This window comes from Xiphophorus maculatus, chromosome 16 (assembly GCF_002775205.1).
Source record: "Xiphophorus maculatus strain JP 163 A chromosome 16, X_maculatus-5.0-male, whole genome shotgun sequence".
Lineage (NCBI taxonomy): Eukaryota > Metazoa > Chordata > Actinopteri > Cyprinodontiformes > Poeciliidae > Xiphophorus > Xiphophorus maculatus.
This window is the reverse complement of record NC_036458.1, coordinates 24,906,714-24,926,367: the sequence shown is the minus strand read 5'-3', so window position 1 is coordinate 24,926,367 and position 19,654 is coordinate 24,906,714. Positions and strand designations below refer to the sequence as shown.

Genomic DNA, 19,654 nt, shown 5'->3' with positions numbered 1-19,654 from the left:
TGTTATTGCAGTTGCTTTGCCTTTTTCCTCGCTATCCCTGCTCTGGTTGCTTCTTGTCGCCGTTGCTCACACTGCAACCAGATTGTGTGTTGTGGCTGTGAGGGAAAGCTGAACAGCCCCGGCGGCGGACCCGATTCTCTTCCCCCCATCTTGGTCTGTGTGTGTATGTGTGTGTATGAGTGTGTTGTCGGCGTGTTACTGCCTCTCAGCACCGCACAGAAGCAGGGGGAAACAATAAAAAGAGAAAGAAAAACACACACCAGATAGTCCACTTTGACTGTGCTGAGCCAAACGCACGTTTAAGAATATCCATTACACGAAAGATGAGTTCATATTTTGTAAACTCGCTCTTCTCGAAATATAAAAGTGGAGATTCGTTACGGCCAAACTACTATGAGTGTGGTTTCGCACAGGACCTGGCCGGCAGCCGGCCCACGGTGGTCTATGGACCGGGATCCGGCGCTACCTTCCAGCATACTCCGCAGATCCAGGACTTCTACCACCACAGCGCCTCCTCGCTCCCAAGCAACCCCTACCAGCAGAGTCCGTGCGCGGTCACATGTCACGGCGAGCCGGGGAACTTTTATGGATATGACGCACTGCAACGACAGACGATTTTTGGAACCCAAGACGCCGACTTGGTCCAGTACAGCGACTGTAAGCTCGGGGGCGCGACCGGACTGGGAAACGAGGACGCGGAGGGAACCGAGCAGAGCCCTTCGCCGACACAACTGTTTCCCTGGATGAGGCCACAAGGTGAGAAAACGGCAGTTCCGCTACAATGGCCATGTCTTCATATTTATGGCTTTCTTTTTACTTTAATCAAATAAATAAGCAGAAGAGTTTATTTTCTGAAGCTGGGATTTAATATTCCAGGGCAAATGGGGTTAGACAGCATATAAATACATCTGTGTCGAAAGAAAAGGTAAAAATGTTCACGTGCAATTGACTTTGGCTACACAAACACTAAGACTAGACATAAGCTCTAAATCAGATAGAAAATAAGAGAATAGATACACAAGATTGTAGAGCAGCAGTGCCGCTCTACAATCCCCGCGTTACCCTGACTTAGCGACGGTGCGATGGACACCAGATTATACATATATATATATATATATATATATTTGTTTTGGGGGTTTTGGGGTGACCGCCAAAAGGGGAATGAGAAAAGGAAGCATTGAATAGTTTCATGTACAGGAGTCTGTTTTGTTTGAACCCATATTTCTTAGGCTTCGCCGCATGTGTGTGTGTTTGTGTGTGTATGTGTAAGATTGTCCGGTACTTTGTTATTCGTGCCTTGGCTGGGGTTTGAAGCGTGTCCTCCAGGCGCGAAAAGTCTTTCTAGTTTTTCTACTTGCTTTCTTGTCTTCGTCATCTGTGAGGATCAAAAGTTACATTTTCTGCTTGTCCTGGATTCTCACTCATTTATTTTGCATTTGGACTTTCTATTTTGGCCTCCCGTCATTGTGGGTGGTGCTTCTTTGCCTCCAAGTCTCATAAATGATATATTTTTGCTCTGATGCAAATAGTCTTTCTTTGCTTCTCTGGTTGTGACGTCTTCCTCCATGTCTGAGCCATAATTACGAAATATTAATATTAATCTAATGATTGTAGGGATCGTAGGTATTAAATGTGTGCCGTCTTACAGAGTTTCTGCTTTTCATGATAATAAAAAGTCACACCAATATTCTACAGAACAACAGTTTCATTTCTGGCATGGTATAACGTTTGTCACATAACAATCAGTAACAATTCACTTGTGTGGAACATATGGCAGGATGAATTGAAACTCCACAGATTCACTGCATTTCTGTCTTTGCCAAACGGTGCGCATTCCACGATCGATGTTATAAAATGGCATTGGGCCTCTTCTACACCTCCATCCGCCTCCATTGGAAGGAAATGTGTCCGAGCACGCCCAAAGCCCGGGCTTTATTTGGCTTACAACTAGGGAGATAGTCGTTTGGCCCAAATTATATTTATATTATCGCGTGCTTGTGTGGGTTTGTTTTTAAGTGGTACAAGGTTCGTAACTTCGTAAATAAAGTTGGTTGAGTTATTCATTTTAGCTCTAACTCATCAGGCCGTTTTCATTATCAAAATATTTAACCACAGATTAAATGTTTGTAAACTTTGAAAGAAAGTTTCGACGCATTTTAATGTGACAAAAGAAACGATTTGTAAGAGAACCTGATGTTTGATATGTGGATACATTTTCCCATTAATGCTCATCTCAAAGAAGCATTCATACCTGTCGGTGTTAGAAACGCATATGATTTTCCATTCCCTTTATTTTGTGGTTGTAAAAAGCTTTTCCTTTTCTTTTGTACCCATTGAAACCGAGCAGCGCCGTTAGAGCAAAAACACAACATTTACATCACATACAAGTCCGCGCACGTTGACAAAGGCATCTTTATTTAAACTCGTGGCTTTTCTGCGAAAAGCAGTTCTGTTATTCCAGATGGAGACACTGTACAAACGTCCCGAAACATTTAAGATTCTTAAGATTCAAAGGAGGAGTCGATTAATTGCGGGTGTACTATAAACCTTATTTTGCCATTTAACTGCAAGCTTGATATGATCACTTAGACTAAATGGAGTCTAATTTATAGAACGCTGTTTCTAGATTCAAAGTCAGTGTTCCGTTTTGAAACGTTGTTACGTTTTGTCTGCACAGGTTCATAGAAATACTCCAAATACCATGGAACTCCACTGATATTAAACTTTAAAGATTCGCAAAGATAAATGCAATCCTTACTGTCCTCAAACATTTGAATGTTGCCATTTTATATGCGCCGTATTTGTCAAAATATGAAATAGTGACGGTTAAAAATACTTTTTTTTACTTTAAAGCTTTTCTAGTAAAATATGTGCATTCTTTTAATATTCCATCGCTTTTTTTCTGTAAGATAGTGTCATAAATATATTATCTCACTGTCAGCTTCACAAATGACTTGTCATATCTTCTAGTCTGTGGTGATGAAGGAAAATAAATGTTATATATTGTCTCTTAGCAGTTAGTTATGCTCCTAGTGGTTTTGGAAAATGTAAAAACAAAGTTTTGATTTAATCTTTTATTCTTACAGCAATTTTAATTACACGTAGGTCGTTAAAAGATGCCCTAAATTTCATTTTCGTTTATTTTGGATGTCATTTTGTCTCCATGCCCAAGTGCGTGTTGTGTGTATGTGTGTGTGTGAGCGCATGCACCTGTTTTTAAACCCTTTTGACAGATAAGGCTGTCGGGAGTGAGAATGTGTTGGAATCAGTCATTCATACAAGTGTGACGGATTGCTTCAGTGCATTAAAAGTGTTTTTATTTTTTTTTTCTTTACATGTTTTAAGACTTTCAGTTGGACTAAAGTCCACTGTCTCTAAGTGAAGCTGCACAACAAAACCATCACAAACTTGTCCAAAATGTTCTTTCTCCTCCTAGAACGTTGGAGACATATTCTATTGAGCACATATAACAGACCTATCATAGCCGATATAAGAAAACGACGATTCCTTAAAAGTGATGTTTACTATATCAAATTAAAAAGTGAGACGAATGCAGGTTTCCTATTATTATTATTTTTTATTAATTCTTCTCTACATGTCTTCCTTCATCTTTCTCTCTCACCTTTCCCCAGTAGCTGCTGGCAGAAGAAGAGGTCGGCAGACCTACAGTCGCTACCAGACTCTGGAGCTGGAGAAAGAGTTCTTGTTCAACCCCTACCTAACCAGGAAACGCCGAATCGAGGTGTCGCACGCATTAGCGTTGACAGAGCGGCAGGTTAAGATCTGGTTCCAGAACCGCAGGATGAAGTGGAAAAAGGAGAACAACAAGGACAAGTTCCCCAGTAGCAAGAGTGAACAGGAGGCGGTGGAACGGGAGAGGAGGGAGAAGGAACTGCGAGAGGCCGGTGGTGGTAGCGGTGGAGGCAGTGGAGAAGGGGATGGAGGAACAGGCACGGGGTCGGGTACGGCGGGGTCTCAGGGCTCCGTCAGTGAGGACTGCTGTGAGAAAACACACAAACAAATGTAAAGAGAGAGGCAGAGAATTTTGAGGGATCGGGGGTGGTTAATCTAAATGGCCAACAAAGGTGATGGTTGAAGTTGGATCAGTGGACTATTTTAACTTTAACGAGGCCAATAAACTACCTGCGCTCTCCGTGATTCGTCAGATGAGGCTCCAGTATTGTAAGAGCAACGAGTTGGAAGGACTGAAGGTCTGATGACTGTCAAAACCACAGGAAAGAGCTATAAAGCAAAAAAAAAAAAATAAATAAATAAAAAAAGCTAAAGCTGTAAATCGACTTAATTGGATGGCACTTATCATTCGAACTTATCAAATATGTAACTCCCACCCCCAGCCCTCACGAACAAGGTAAAAGAAAGAAGATTAAAGGGTAGCTTCCTTTTTTTGTGGAACAAGTATCGTGAAACATTTCTATATTGTTAGAACTTTATCATTAACAGTTTCATCTTTGGCAGCTGTATAGTTTTTAAGTTAAATATGATGGTGCACTTTTTACTGTAATTCTCACGTCAATGTTCTTGTTGTTATGACTATGATTTATGATAATTATGAAGATGATGACGTAGCAATTAATGAAATTTCCAACAACATGAAACTGCCTATTTATGCCGATTTAGTAGGTTGGGTCTCTCATTTTTTACACACTGTCATTTTAGTTCGTTTTTTGACGTAGCCTATGTCAAGGATATTTGTTTTATGTTGTATTCCTATATCGTTTAGGAAAAAGAGCATGCGCACAGTGCAGATGAAAAAAATGATAAAAATATAGTAAATAAAAATAACAATAAAATTTGTTGAAAAAACTGGCTATAAAAATGATTGTTTTCTGGATTGTTCTCTGAGCCAGTGAGAATGATAGTTTAAATAACTTGGTCAAATCTTTAAATGTCTCATTTTGATGTCAACTAGAATTCTCATTTCTTTTTTTCTCCATTATTCAGCCTGTATAATGATTCTGTATCTAATCTTTAAATCCCAGTCTCATTTCCCTGTCCTTATTTGTTGTTTCAGTCCCAATAATCTAAACACATTTTGTTAAATGGCAAAAAGTTAACACTGAACCTAAATCTACTCTAACTATCTCCACCTTTATCGGAGCCCATTCCCACTCAACACACACAAAATCACAATTCATCGAGGCATCATTTAATTAATGGTCTGGTCCCCACCCCCTCTTACACTATTATAGGCCTCTATCAGACCTCTATCATTAAAATGCCTCCCATCATCATTGCTATGACAACTTGAGGTCAGATGGTTTCCATATGCAAGGATCAAACACATGGAATACAAATATTTATCCGTTGATGGAGAATAATTTTGTACAATTTTGGACTGATACTTTTCACTCATTTCACCAAGCACCAGATATTTGTCTTATCCAATCAGGTTTTGTTATTTATTTATGGTAGCAATACTGTTTTATTTTATAGAGCATAGAGAGAAAGTAATTTGTTTTGCATAATTTCATTGATTTACATATTGTCCCCACAAATTTACACAGAAAAGATTTCTATCATGTTCAATATTGTTCAGTGTTTGAAATATTTATCCTGCATGTAAAATTCATATAAAAAGGGTAAAAATCATCCATCCATCCATTTTGTGATTCCTGGTTGTTCTGGGTTGTTTTGAGGTGAACTCGCAGCCAATCATAGACCCAACACTGACCTACAAGACTGAATGCCAAATTCATTTATCAGCAGTGAGAAATCAAGCCAATAAAACGTTTCAAACAAACATTTCAACTAAAATAGTAAACTATCTTCAGTGGGTCATCGCTGGGTCATGGTAGTGAGTGAGTGACTGCTCACTCCATACCATGAGTGAGCAGATAAGTCAGTCTGAAAACTGTATGAAAAGAAATTGTAAATCACCAATTTAAAAATCCCTCCATTGCAAAGTAATATTCAAAAATTAGTTCTCTATATTTGCATCTAAAATTATTTAAAAATATACAACCTAGATACTATTTGCAGGAAACCAAATAGAACAACAACATAAATTACAACTCTGTACTCAAATTTATAAGCAAAATACCAATTTTAATGGCTATTATTATCTAGATGATTCATCCATTTATTACAAAGTTGTGATTGTTAGTATTTGGTAGAACATTCTGATGCTGCTGTAACAATCTGTAAATATGATTTATAGCCAAACCCCTGCTGTTGGTAGAGTGGACAATGGCTTGCAGTTAATTTATGTCTTGAGTGTGTGTGCTGTTTTCAGATCCCATCAAACATTTTCAATAGAGACTATACTGCCCACTCTGGTATCTCCCTGTACATCCTCTGAAACCAAGTTCTGTAGGACTTTGAGTTAAACTTGGGATCGTTATCCTGTTCGAAGGTCCAATAAGAAAAAGCTTCCTGGCAGATGTTGTGACTTTTTCTTCTAGAATTTCCTGATGCTCAGTTGAATCCTTCTTTGCCCCCAAACCCTGCATGTTTCCTGTGCCAGAAAGCAGACCCAGAGCATCGCCTAGTCACTGTTAAGCCTCACTCTATCAACAGAGCTTTCTTTTCATCATATGTTTCATTCTTTCACTTCATGCATATATGGACTTTAAAGAATGAATCCACATTGCTCCTCAGATAGTGCCTCTACTTTAGGATTATTTTTATAGCCTTGAGTAAATTGGAGCTGACATTTCCTGTGCTACTGGGTCAACAGTGGTGTGGTTCCTGGAGTTCAACACACCACATAAAACTCTTCAGCATTGGTATGTGCCTCACAGTGAAACCAGAAAGCTCAGTTACTACGTCTGGCTCTATATCTTTTCACAGTCTAAGGGTAGTTGGCCAGCTGCATCCTTAAAGATCTGGTGAAAACTGTTGAAAACGTTTGAGACTTCTGTTTTCTAAGTAGCGTATTGCCACTGCTCCTTTAAACTTGCAAATTATGCTTTTAACCATCTAGGATTATTGAGAATACTTGCTATCATTTGTGTCACTTTCCATGTTTGTTGAAGACAATAAGCTCTTCCCTTAACTTTCAGGACTATTCCCTGAACTTAGTCATATTTCAAACATGCAGTAGAAGTATGTGTATCTTTTCAGGTTTGTTCACTCTGGGTATTTGGGCTGTAGTTCATATTATGAGCTTGATTACATTAATCTCACTTAATTCTTTTGGTTTAGTGATGACAACTTACTTTTTGTGTTGAATTAACTTAAAAGTTTAACATTTTTAACTTTAAAAAAACTTTTTACTTTGACTTTAGTTGAAACAATTAAGTTCAATGCCGCGTTCGTATCCTACATCTGACGTCATGACAAAAGGGACATTCTGTACCAACCGGGGTGCTGTGGTGGCACAGAGGTAGAGCACCACCCTCAAAAGGAGGCCTTAGTCTTCGATTTGGCTGTTGCAGGTTCGATTCCAGGCCTGCTGGCCTTTGCTGAATGTCTTCCCCCTTTTTCATTACCCACTTTCCTGTCTAACTAGTCTCAAATAAAGACTGCCTGAGCCCAAAAAATACTTTAAAATGATCCTTTAAGTAAGTCTTGGGTAAGACTGACTTAAATTTGTCAAGTTAAACCAATTTAATAAATTAAGTCAGATAAACTTACCAACTGAAGCAATTTAATTAAGTTGGTTTAACTATTTTCTTTTTTCAGTGCATTAGAGGTGTTCTGTCGCAAGCACAGCTGATGTAACCAAATGTTTACAAATGTGTGCTCTCATGTAGACTTAGATGGTTGAATGATTTGGAGACTGAAGTTGTCATTGCAAGAGGATTTTAGTGTTGACGTTTAAAAAAATCAATACAAGCAATACAGTATTACAAAGACTTTTCCTAACAGTTTCAGTAATTGGTTTATTGGAATTAGTTGAAGATGTTTAAATCTGTCCTAATTTGCAGTGGTTGTTAAATTAATCTAGGTGCAATTTAATCACTATAGGATTCAGCTTAAGCTCAACGTTCGCCCCAGACAAGTAGATTCCTCTGGCTGTATTCTACTGCCATGCAATCCAATCAACTATTTTTATTGCCAATGTTATGAGAACAACAAAAGAAACAGTTTGGCACTTGTCAGTAGCAACATGAGAAATTACAATAAGGAAAGAAATTACAATAAGGAATAAACACCAGAGTCAGATTGCAACAGTAAATTTAAAGATAAAGAGCTGACTGCTATGTTCAGAACCATCTCTGCTCCTTACTGCTTGTGGATAAAGACTTTTACTTGATCTTGTAGATTTTGTCTTGAGTGATCTGAAGTATCTTTTGGAAGGAAGAAGGAGGAGTGTCTAGAGTGCAAGAGGTCATTAATGATCATACTGGCCTTCTGCTTAGGTATGTTCGTGGAGATTTCTTTGGAGGCAGGTAGTACGATCCCAGTCACTTGCTCTACTGTCCTCACCACTCGTTGGAGGTTCTTCCTGTCCTTCACATTACAAGAAGTGAACCACACAGTGCTGTAGTAGGTCAAGACGCTTCCGATGGTGGAGTGGTAGGAGTTGACCAACAGATTACGGGAGGCGTTGGCCTACTGTAGATTCCAATAGAATATACAAGAATGTACAATGTTTGCTGTGCCTTCCTTACCAGTTGAGAGATGTTTGTGGACCAGATGAGGTTGGTGGAGATGTGGAGTCTTAGGAATTCTCTGGAGCAGCATGATATGTGTAGGCCTCTATGGTGAGCTAGTCATAGTAGGCCAAAAGCTGGCTCAAAGTATCAGGCAAAGTGTTGTCTGTGACAATGTGTGAGCAGCTAGTGAATGTTTTAATTCATTAGCAGATTTTGATGCCTCTCTGCAGGGACTGACATGCATCAATATAAGCTCAATCTCCCCAACAGAAAGCAGCACAGGGTGCTCTAAGCAGGGCAGGCGCCTTATTGTTAAACCAGAGTTGGCTGGGAACATGTTAAAAGTCTTTATTGTGGTAACAAAAATGCAATCTAGCAGAGTACAGTGGATGTGTATCTTTTCAGGTTTATCTTCTCTGCAAATATTATCCAGTTATTAGTGTCAATGCATTTCTGTAGTGCTGCAGTGGCTTCCTCAATTAACAACCAAACTGTTTTAAGTGTTGGTCTTACAGATGAGAGTTCATACATATGAGGGATTGAGGACAGAGAAAGATGATCTAAAAGCCCAAGATGGGGCAGAGGGTAGCCTCACATACCTTAGTGTAAGCCAGCAGCAGAGCTGTAGAGTAACTGACAAAAGTCTCTTGGCAAGTAGAAATGTCTACACTGTATCATGAGATATTCAGTGTCTGGACAGCAGTACATGCCTTTTAATGTGGCATTAGTTTACAAGTTGTTATTTACGTACACAAAGGCCTCCTCCACATTTCTTACTTGACTGTTGTCCTACTTGTTTTGAAGGAAGCATGTCTCACTTGTCTGGCCGTGTAAAGTTTATCGAGGAGTCTGATATCATGATGACTGTGGGGGAATTTTTCTGCCATAATCCAAGAGCACACATTTTCAGTCTGAAAGCAGGATTTCATGTCTTTTGTTCTCAAAACTTATAATACTTTGCATTTTTATTTTGAAAGCAGGACTTCATGTCTCTCTTCTCAAAACTTGCAATAATTGCACTCAAAACGTCTCCTTGCGCTCAGACTTAGTCTCTGCTCGGAGCAAATCTTCACTTGTAAAACTCTTTGCTCGTTTGGTGGAATCTTCCTGCAAAAATCTAAGAGCACACATTTTTAGTTTGAAAACAGGATTTCATGTCTTTTGTTCTCAAAACGTATAATACTTTTGCTTACATTTTCATTTTAAAAGTAGGAATTAATGTCTTTCTTCTCAAAACTTGTAATGCTTGTACTCAAAACTTCTCTTCACGCTCAGACTTACTCTCTGCTCGCTTATGAAACATAGAACTGCCTTTTGGCACAGTTGCCTGGCAACCTCTCAGCCAGTAGTGTTGTACTGGGTGCGTTTGTTTCCTTCTCGAGGGTGTGCCTGTGTGGCTACTATCGATTGTAGCAACATGTGCTACTCATTGGATTTAGGGAGAAACCTAAATCTCCCTAAATTTAGGTTTAGTTTTCTGCTGTCAGCTTTCTGCTCTGTGATACACTAAACATTTGCCACTAGTGTGCTACTAATCGCTAACAGCTACTGATCTTAGGCAGCTGGTGGGACTTGCTCTGTCAGTCTGACTCTACAAATATTTCTTTGAATTCTATGCAGTTTTGAAGCAAGATACTTTGACAGGATGAAATATGGTTTTATATATTCCTGTGCAGTACCAAAATATTCTATGTAATTATAAGCTGATTTCATAGTGCAAGAGTTGACACTAACAAAAATTTACAACTTACTGCAAAAAGCTTTACAATAAAGATGAATCCATATTAGTTGGCACAAACCTAAAATCACTGTAGATATAGCAAGAAAATTGTTGAAAAGTAATTTTTCATGTATTAATGTTATGTGCTATTTTATTCAAGAAAATCAGCAAGTAAGCCTGTTCTGGGATAGACTGGTAGATGGAATGGGGGTAGTGGGTAGAGCAGGACTGTGCCTCTAACTTGCACCACGGGAGGTCCAATTTAAATTTTGTGGGTATGTGCTGCCCAGTACTACAAAGGGCATTTCGGAAGTGACATTCATCTCTTGAATTTGCATATGTGGAATGTGGATTTGTGACTCCTGTGAAGTTTTCCATGGTATCGGAAGTAGGAAATAGTTTGATCGATTATTTAAAAAAATGCTTTGGCAGAAAAATGGGAGACAGTGGAATTTGGGTAAAATATAAATTTTAATTGCATTAAACATCTACCAATAATTGAGAGAGGTAAGCTTCTACATCTTTGGGGTTCCATTTCCATTTTAGACATTAAAGCAAGAAATTATATGAGAAAAGACAGCTTAAGGACCTGGTTACATTGATCCATAGACTTAAATCCAGACGGACTCAATTTAACAGGGAAGAGCTTTACTGCTGCAGCATTTATAGAATAGCTTTCACTTTTGGCAATGTTTACTCTGTAGCCTGAGAATGAGCCAAATCTCTGAAAACCAAATAAAATTCATAGTATGGAGAGAGTCGTATCTGAGATGTAAAGCAACAAGTCATCAGCAAATAAGGAAATAACTGGTGTTAGCACTGGTTGGGATGTGTACAGCAGTCACCATGGTAACGGCAAACTCACAAGGAAGGTACAAGGGCCAGCATCTAATGGTGATAAATTTGAGGTCGGCTGAGTGGTGTCTGTCAATAACCGTGGCGTTTGTGCACCAATTGTTGTTCACATAGACACAGAGTCCCCTTTTGTGTTCTTCCCAGAGTCATGGCTCCTGTCACATCTGTGTGCTGTGCATCCTGCCAACTCGATAGCCATGTCCGGAATGGTTGAATGAAGTCAGATCTCCGCAAAACACACCAGTTGCCAACTGATGCTTTAACTCATTCGTCTTATTGCAGGCGATCTGGAATTTGAGAGAAAAATGATGGGCAGTGGCAGTTTATGTGGCCCTCTGTCCGTAGCTGTGTCAGCCCGGTCAGCATCCCTACCTTTGTTTCTCCTCATGTTGCCTCTTCCGCCCGTTAGCATCGAGAAGTTGTCAGGGCTAAGTCTAACAGTATGTTGTGCGTCTGTGTAAAGCCCTCGATTATGCACTAGTCATTCTGTAATCCAATGTGAAACAGATTCTGTCAGCTGCAGGTGATCCTAGACATACTAATAAAACAAAACAACAAAAACACCCTGAAGATGAGAGGAGCTCAAAGCCACTGCCTCTGTGCCCACCCCTATGGGAACCCATTAATTATAAATAATTATAATTATAAACAGTTATTATCAACTAAAATATTTGGTCTTCTATTACCTAAAGAACATTTCTAGGATGAAAGGACTAATGTCCCAGTAAGATCTAAAAAAACTCATCCATACCTTTATCTAGGTCTCAACACCCCCTGTGTAACTGGCTGCTGAATTTCCTCACAGACAGACCCCAGTCTGTGAAGGTTGGTGAAAATGCTTCAAGGGTCATCTCCCTCAGCACTGGCTCCCCCAGAGCTGTGTACTGGGCTCACTACTCTTCACCCTGATGACCCATGTCTGCCAAGCCAGGTTCAGTACGAATCACGTCATTAAGTATGCAGACGATACGACAGTGGTAGGTCTCATCAGGGACAACAACGAACTGGCCTACAGAGAGGAGGTGAAACATCTGGTGTGATGCAAACCATCTCATCCTGAATGTCAACAAAACAAAAGAAATTGTTGCCAGGAAAAATCAGCCAAGTCAAACACTGCTCCTAATCATTGATACTGCAGTGGAACAGGTCAGGAACATTAAATTCCTGGGTTTACAAATCACTGACACTTTGACCTGGTCCCTCCAAATCTTTGGTCTGGTGAAGAAAGCTCAGCAACTTCTGCACTTTTTGCAAACCTTCCCCCTCCCATCCTTACCACTTTCTACAGATAGACAATAGAGAGCATACTAACCAGCAGCAGCATCTCTGCATGGTTTGGAGCATGCGACTCCTTGGACTGGCATTGTGTGGAGAAAGTAGCGAGGACAGCTGAGAGAATCATCAGGACTGAACTTCCTTCCGTCCTTGACACCGCTCCCAGTCACTGCCTGTCCAGGGTTTGACCAATCACAAAGATCCCTTCCACCCTCAACATGGTCTGTTCTCCCAGCTGCCCTCTGGGAAAAGATTCAGCAGCTTCAAATGCAGAACAGCCAGATTCTACAACAGCTTCATCCCTCATGCCATAAGATTACAAAACTCCCATTGGTTGAATCTTTTATTATACTCTAAATATGTATATTGATGCATTTATTATTATTACTTATTTATTCATTATAATTGGAGCTTTGCAACAAACTATCTTTCAGTTTGTACATTTTTAAATGTACAATTGAATAACAATAAACTCTGTCTATGTCTATGTCTGTCTTTAGTGTCTTCACAGGTCTACCTAAAAAGTCAGACTGTTGCAGCAGATCCAGAAGGCTGTTGCTCATGTTTTCACTAAAGCTGGGTAAGCAGAGGACATAACCCCTGCTCTACAGTCCTTCAATGGCTCCTTGTAGCTCAGCAAGTAATGGTTGTTCACATTGAACCAGAAGTGAAAGTTGCAAATCAATAACTCAACGCTAAAACCTTAGTTATTTTGTAGGTTCTTTTCCAGCCTATTGGGAAAAGACGTAACTTTTTTGCCTCCTACTCCTCTTCTGCTCAGGTGGGATCTCTTTACGTAATACAGATGAATAACATGTGAAGGTCTAGAATAAACCATTTACACCATTTAACAGGGAAGACAGGGATCCTAAAGAGCATCCATCACTATTGTTGATTGAGTATTTTGTCTGTCAACCTCTATATTCTGTGATGACCTTCATTGGGACATGAACACCAAAACAACCTAGATCCTAACAGAACCATTTAAAGATAATCACTTTTCTTCTCTGTACCAACCCAATCATGTCCCTCTCATTTGTGCAGCATAATCTTTCTATTTTTTTTTAAGGTTTGTTGGCTCTAGTGGCCTTTTTTTGAAAGTAGTTTGACAGGAAAGAGAGTAATGAGACATGGGGGGAAGACATGCAGCAAATGTCGCCAGGCCAGGAGTCGAACCTGCGACCACCGGCACGAGGACTAAGGCCTCAATATGTGGGTTGTGCTTTGCCACTACAGCAACCCCCATCTTTCTATTTTTGACTTGAACAGAATTATGAAAAAAATGTCTCTTCTTCTTGTACTTTGTCTTGCTCTAGTGAAATTACACCATAAATTTACCTGAATTCTCATCAATCACCATGACATTTTTATCCAAGTAAGCACATATGCAGAAACCTACATTAAAATTATGTTGGGTTTTTTTTGCAAAATGTAATATGTCATGGTAGCCTTGCAAGGACAAAATATCATGTTCCTCCATTGGATTTACTGATATTTGCAGGCTACCACAGACAAAATAGCAAGATTAGACTGAAATCAGATCACATATGTAAGATAAATGTAGCCACCTTAACTTTTTTGTTTTAAACAAACCCTCCAGACAATCTATCCAACCCCACAATCCTTTTGTGAATTTGTTTCAACACCCTGCATCTGCTTAATATTCACTAAGGTTTAAATTATGGCTTGATTGTTGTCACAAAGCCATTAAAGGTTTACACACCAAGAAAAAAAATGCGGACATAAAGAAAAAAACAAAGCAAGACTGAGGTCTTAAAAAGTAACAATCACAGTCAGGCATAGCTCAGCTCCCAGCTGCGGCCACTCCGCAACAGAGTCAACAATTTAACAGTTCACTCTTTACATAAAACTCCTCTCCTTCTCCCTTCTCTCCTGCGTGTGCAAGCACACAATGTCCGTTGACTTTCATCGACAGATATATAGTCTTTGTTCTTTCAATTGTTCATTTCCCTTGGGCCACTTTTCCATTCTCCTTAGTTCAGTATTTCATTTTTATAAATAAAAAAGTAATCTTTGTTTAAGGTTCCTATAATCAAGTTTATAGGACCCTTTACAGATAGTGTGCAGAGAGTAGGCAGACCCAGGAAGTGTTGTGCAGGGTTACTTTCAGAACAAAGTGAAGCAGTCAGGCTCCCAATAAACTTTTTGTGTTTTTTATGAAACTTATTTGGTGTTTTGAAGAAAGCAAAACAAGAAAGAATAAAAAGAAGGAGAAGATAAAAGGGCAGAGAATGAAAATTACCCCACTGTGACCTGTGCTGCTTGGAACAGAATATGTGTTGAAGAAAAGTAACACAGAGTAAAGTAAGATGGAGTTAGAATTCTAGTTAATTTGGAGAGGAAGACTCAGTTCAAATATTTACAAATATGTCATTTCAATCCAATCATATGTACATTCTAGTCAATTCAATGAATTGCAACACTCTCTCAAACTGAACATGCATGTAGAAAAGGTGAAAAGAAAAACTTCTCATCAACAGGAGGAGACCTTCAGCAGAACCTGGATTTGTTCATCTGCTGCGACCGACTGGAGGTTTGAGAGAACAGAGCATAGACATAAAAAGAAACAGCGAAACTGATGTAAGAGAACTATTGTAAAGAAAAGTAAAAGATTACTAGTAGGAGAAGGACAATGTTTAGTTGTTGGCAGCATTATCTCAGCCAATGTCCTCCTCCAAAAAAAACATCAGAGTTAAACACAACACAAGTCAAATTTATTTGTAGCTTGACATCACACAGTCTACCAATTATGAAACAAGCAATATACATTACATTTTTTCAAATGCCATCATCAAAATCATCAAGCAAATACACACCAAATATGTTGATCTATGTTGCACTATCTAATCAAAGACAACTCTAAACAGCTGGGTTTTTAAGTCTTATTTTAAAGGAACTCAGTGTTTCAACTGTTTTGCAGTTTTCTGGAAGTTTGTTCCAGATTTGTGGTGCCTAGAAGCTGAATGCTGCTTCTTCATGTTTGGTTCTTTTAAAATTTTAAATTAATTTTAAGGTGATAGAAAACCGAATCTAGTTTTTTTCTTAGTGTGACTTTTGACAGTGGGATTAGATTGCTAGTTTCTCATAATCAGGGCAGTAGGAGCTGGTTATAAACCTTCTGCCAGTGTCGATACGCTTTGGTAAATCTGAAATTTGGTTTCACGATCATCATGTGAGAGAACGCAGACTCACACTAAAAGACTACAAGAGCATTGTCAAGTTGTGGGGCTTGGATCAAGCAAACATGGAGAGTTTAGATTTGCTAATGAGGTCTGAAATGTCTGAAACATTTGGGAGTTTAGAAATTGAAACTAGCTGACCAAAGGAAAACGTTACAGGAGTTGACAGAGATTGAGGGGTAGGAGATAAACACTAGTGAATTTTGAGGATTTTCTCACTGAAGAGTAACATTGTGGAATTACAAGTATCAGTTGAGCACAGATGTAGAGACAACTGTACTTAACTGATGCCTCCACATCAGTTTAGTAAACTGTGGATAGTTTTGGGAAAGCGTTTCAGCTCCCATCCTACGCTAAATATCTAATGAATTTGTTCCCACCACTCACTGCCACGATGAGTAAGTTTTAAATCATCAGCCATAGCAACAACTTTCTCAATGTTCTCAACCTGATCTTGAAAGTAAAACACAGCTTTCAAAATTGTTGAATGCACACATGTATAAAAAGCTATTTTCCTTCTCCCTAACATTTTCAATGTAAGTATGACTTGCAATTTATTTCAGATTGTGAAAAGACTGGCTGTAAACTGGGGAAAGCTGGAAAGGATCAAGAATATTAGATTTTACAACCAAACGTTGTGGAGATGGCAACAGATGTGCCTATGTAACACTTATCAAATCACTAGAACAATTGTACTTGTCCTGGATCTGTCCAGGGACCTCTAAAATCATTTGATTTGGTTCTTTTTCTGTTCTGAGCAGGTTAACAGATTTAAACCCATTTGAAGTTTCTCTATTAAAGTGGTTTTCTAAATTAAAGCATTTTATATTTTGTGTTTTTCATCACAGAATAACTGTAAAATGAGTTTGTGCTCTTTCCGTCTGACAAGGTTTTGCTGTGAACTCAGTTTGTCACGATTATCAACTGATCCAAGTTCCTGGTTTAGCTCTTACGGATCATCGGTTTTTATGCTTCCTGTACCTGGATTATAAAAAGGATATAATTAACAAGTAGTGAATTTCTTATTTTATTTATCTCAATTCTTGGTCAGATCATTTTTGTAGACCTCACCAAAGCAGTAAACACAAATATGTGCTTTCACTGATCAATGTTATCTAATTTTTGTCCTAAAATTCTTTTGTCAAGTACTCAGAGTTTTGTGTTTTACTATTATAAAAATGTCTTCTTTTGTTATATTTGTAAATGCTATATGTATTTATATATGTTATGTTGTGCTCTAATAATTCAACCATTCACTTGTTTCTTTTTTTGTTCCTTAGTTTACTTAGTCAAATTTATCTAACCTAATAATTATGCAGACACTCAAAATACATACTGCAGGTCAAAAGAACAAGTGACTGATGCATTCAGTTTTTGTTGACTCTTTTGTTCTCCATGTTCTGCCTAACAAAATTTTAAAGCACACACTGTCCTCTATGTTTTCATAGTTTAGACACAAATCAGTGAATTCAGCTAATCCAATTATCTTCACAACAAATGTCATTTCAACTTGGAAAGTCGGAAACTGAAAGTGGATGTGAAATAAAACTCTGACTGGGCAGAAATGTCTTAAAAATGTAGTGAATTTTAATGATGAACTAATTCGAAAATAAAGTGCCATGTTTTCTACTGACTAACATTTAGCTATTTTTTTGTATGTTTGTGGATGGAGTTTGGAAACTCCATTGATGCTTATTAAAGATGTTTCTGCTGTTGTAGTTAAACTATCAACATGTGGAGGACACAAATATTTGCTAATATATTTTTTGCAGATAATGTTCTACGTGTTTCTTATTCTGCATTGCTGCTGCAGTGACCATCAAAGCATTAATACACCACATATCATCTCCCGATTTCATCTTTGAATATCTGCTCTGGAAGGACATCTGAGTTTAAAAAGTCCCTTACTGAAGGAGTGTCAAACTCTTTTTCATTTTGGGCCACATGAAGATTAGAAATGTCTTCAAAAGGCCAGTCGTGACAGAATGTATTGATGAAACTACAAACAGCTAAATGCTGTCTCTGCACTTCTTAAATTTAGATAATATTAAACCTTTTCTTCACATTGATATAGTTTGACAGTATGCAGAGACAAACTGTTTTGATTTGATTAATAAAATAATATTTATTCACACAACTGATATCGTGACAATTCTATTCATGCGACCCGCTAGATCAGTGGTTCTCAAATGGGGGTACGTGGAGGTACTGCAGGGGGTACGTGAAGCTTTTCAAAATATCTTTAAAAAATCAGTAGGCTCCTCATAATAAGTCTTGGGAAAAATGATTTTGTAAAAATTTCGATAAAATATAAATGTGTGTTCATACACTGAATTTTATATTCAGTATTTACAGGGTATTTACAGCACTGTACCTCTTTTTTATTCCAAAAATGTTTTGCCCGTGTCAGGGGGTACTTGACTAAAATTATATTTTTAAGGGGGTACATCACTGAAAAAAATTTGAGAACCACTGCTCTAGATGATAGAGGGACACATAAAAAGTTGTGGCCCTCTAACCCTGGATTTGGCCCCTGGGCCTTGAGTTTGAAACATGTGTGTCACAATAATAAGACTGGTGAAAGAGGTCTGTAAAGGTCTGATTCCTGAATTATAAAGCCATGGGGAGGACAACTGATACTGCCTTGCATTCAAACCAAACTTCCAGATCTTTAACCTCTTGGATTTTATTAGATGTAGCAATAGGTAAAAAGAATTAGCGATGCCCTGCATCAGCCTCCTCAAAAGCATGTCTTTCATAGTTAGATTAAACTTTATTTAATCTTAATTTCTCTGTTAGCCTTGGTTAAAATAAAATAACTGCTCTAGGTAATTAATTGAAATAAAAATAATTTAGGAACATACAATGTTTGGGAATTTAGTACAGACTCCGAAATGCCATAATTTTGGTTCAAGCTGTTTCATTATGACTCATGAACATAAATAAATAAATAAATAAATAAATAAATAAATAAATACATTTTTAAAAGGGGGGGGGGGGGGGGCGGGGGGGTTGGCGTAGCTCAAACAAAGACAAAACAACTGCCTGCTGACCAATCACAGCTCACTGGGAGCCCAGGAGCTGCAAGGGCAAAAAGCAAGTAAATATTTTACCATACCATACCAACTTTATTTATAAAGCACTTTAAAACAACCACAGCTGATACAAAGTGCTGTACATCAAAACACAACATAACAATAAAAAAGCATAAAATAAAATTTTTTAGACAAAAACAGACGGTTTTCTTTACATCCTGTTTTAAAATCCTGTTGATTCAACCACCAAAAATAGAATGACAGTTCTACTGTTCTACTATATGTTGAGCTTTTCTTTTTCTTTTTTGTTTTACTTATATACGTCATGTAAGACAGCAGACAGACTGACACGGAAGTTTTAATGCATTTATCTGCTGACCTGCTTGTTAACGATTTTCACTCCCACTTGATGAAATGTTATGTATCTTTTCATTTAGAATTTCATTGTATCCAGCAATTTGAGCAATTTTTACAATGACTTTATTAAAATGATGTGTGAAAGTAAATAACGTCTAACGAAAACAATGCAGATCATTTTTAATATTCAATAGGAATTTCAACGTATTTATCTACGGACATGGCAGGTCTTCGTTTTGAATCAAGGTAACAACTACTTTCTCTAATTAAAACAAATAAACTGCAATAATAATTTTATCACAATAATAATCTGTGATTAAAAGAATACGACTCTGTGTTGGAGATACACCGAGATACACTACTAGTACAAATAATAATAATAATAATAATAATAATAATAATAATAATAATAATAATAATAATAATAATAATAATAATAATAATATAAAATAGAAACATTTTTACAATTGTTTCTATTTGTTTATTTGTTTTAAAATTAAAAACAAAGAAACACTACAAAGGGCAGTAAATCTACGCCATCTAAAGATTCGTCATTAAATAAAATATTCCAAGAAGGGGAATTTTAAAATTAGTTTGTAGCTCTAATAAAGCTGCTTGTAATGTATTGCGACAAAAGTAAAGACTTCCATA

At 37.9% G+C, this 19,654-nt stretch overlaps 1 protein-coding gene across 2 annotated transcripts in view; it reads left to right on the top strand.

Moving 5' to 3' along the window:
- Nucleotides 1–5,573, top strand: part of LOC102228588 (homeobox protein Hox-B8a) — a 6,224-nt gene extending 651 nt beyond the window's left edge. Inside the window, exons 1-2 of one of the 2 annotated variants that reach the window (XM_005811915.3) lie at nucleotides 1–756; nucleotides 3,633–5,573. The exon at nucleotides 1–756 is cut by the window's left edge and continues 651 nt beyond it. In XM_005811915.3, coding sequence (XP_005811972.1) covers nucleotides 324–756; nucleotides 3,633–4,027 — 828 coding nt within the window. In that variant the 5' untranslated portion in view covers nucleotides 1–323 and the 3' untranslated portion in view covers nucleotides 4,028–5,573. The remainder of the gene's footprint in view (nucleotides 757–3,632) is intronic. The other variant, XM_005811914.3, reaches the window with a different exon arrangement.
- Nucleotides 5,574–19,654: the final 14,081 nt, after the last annotated feature.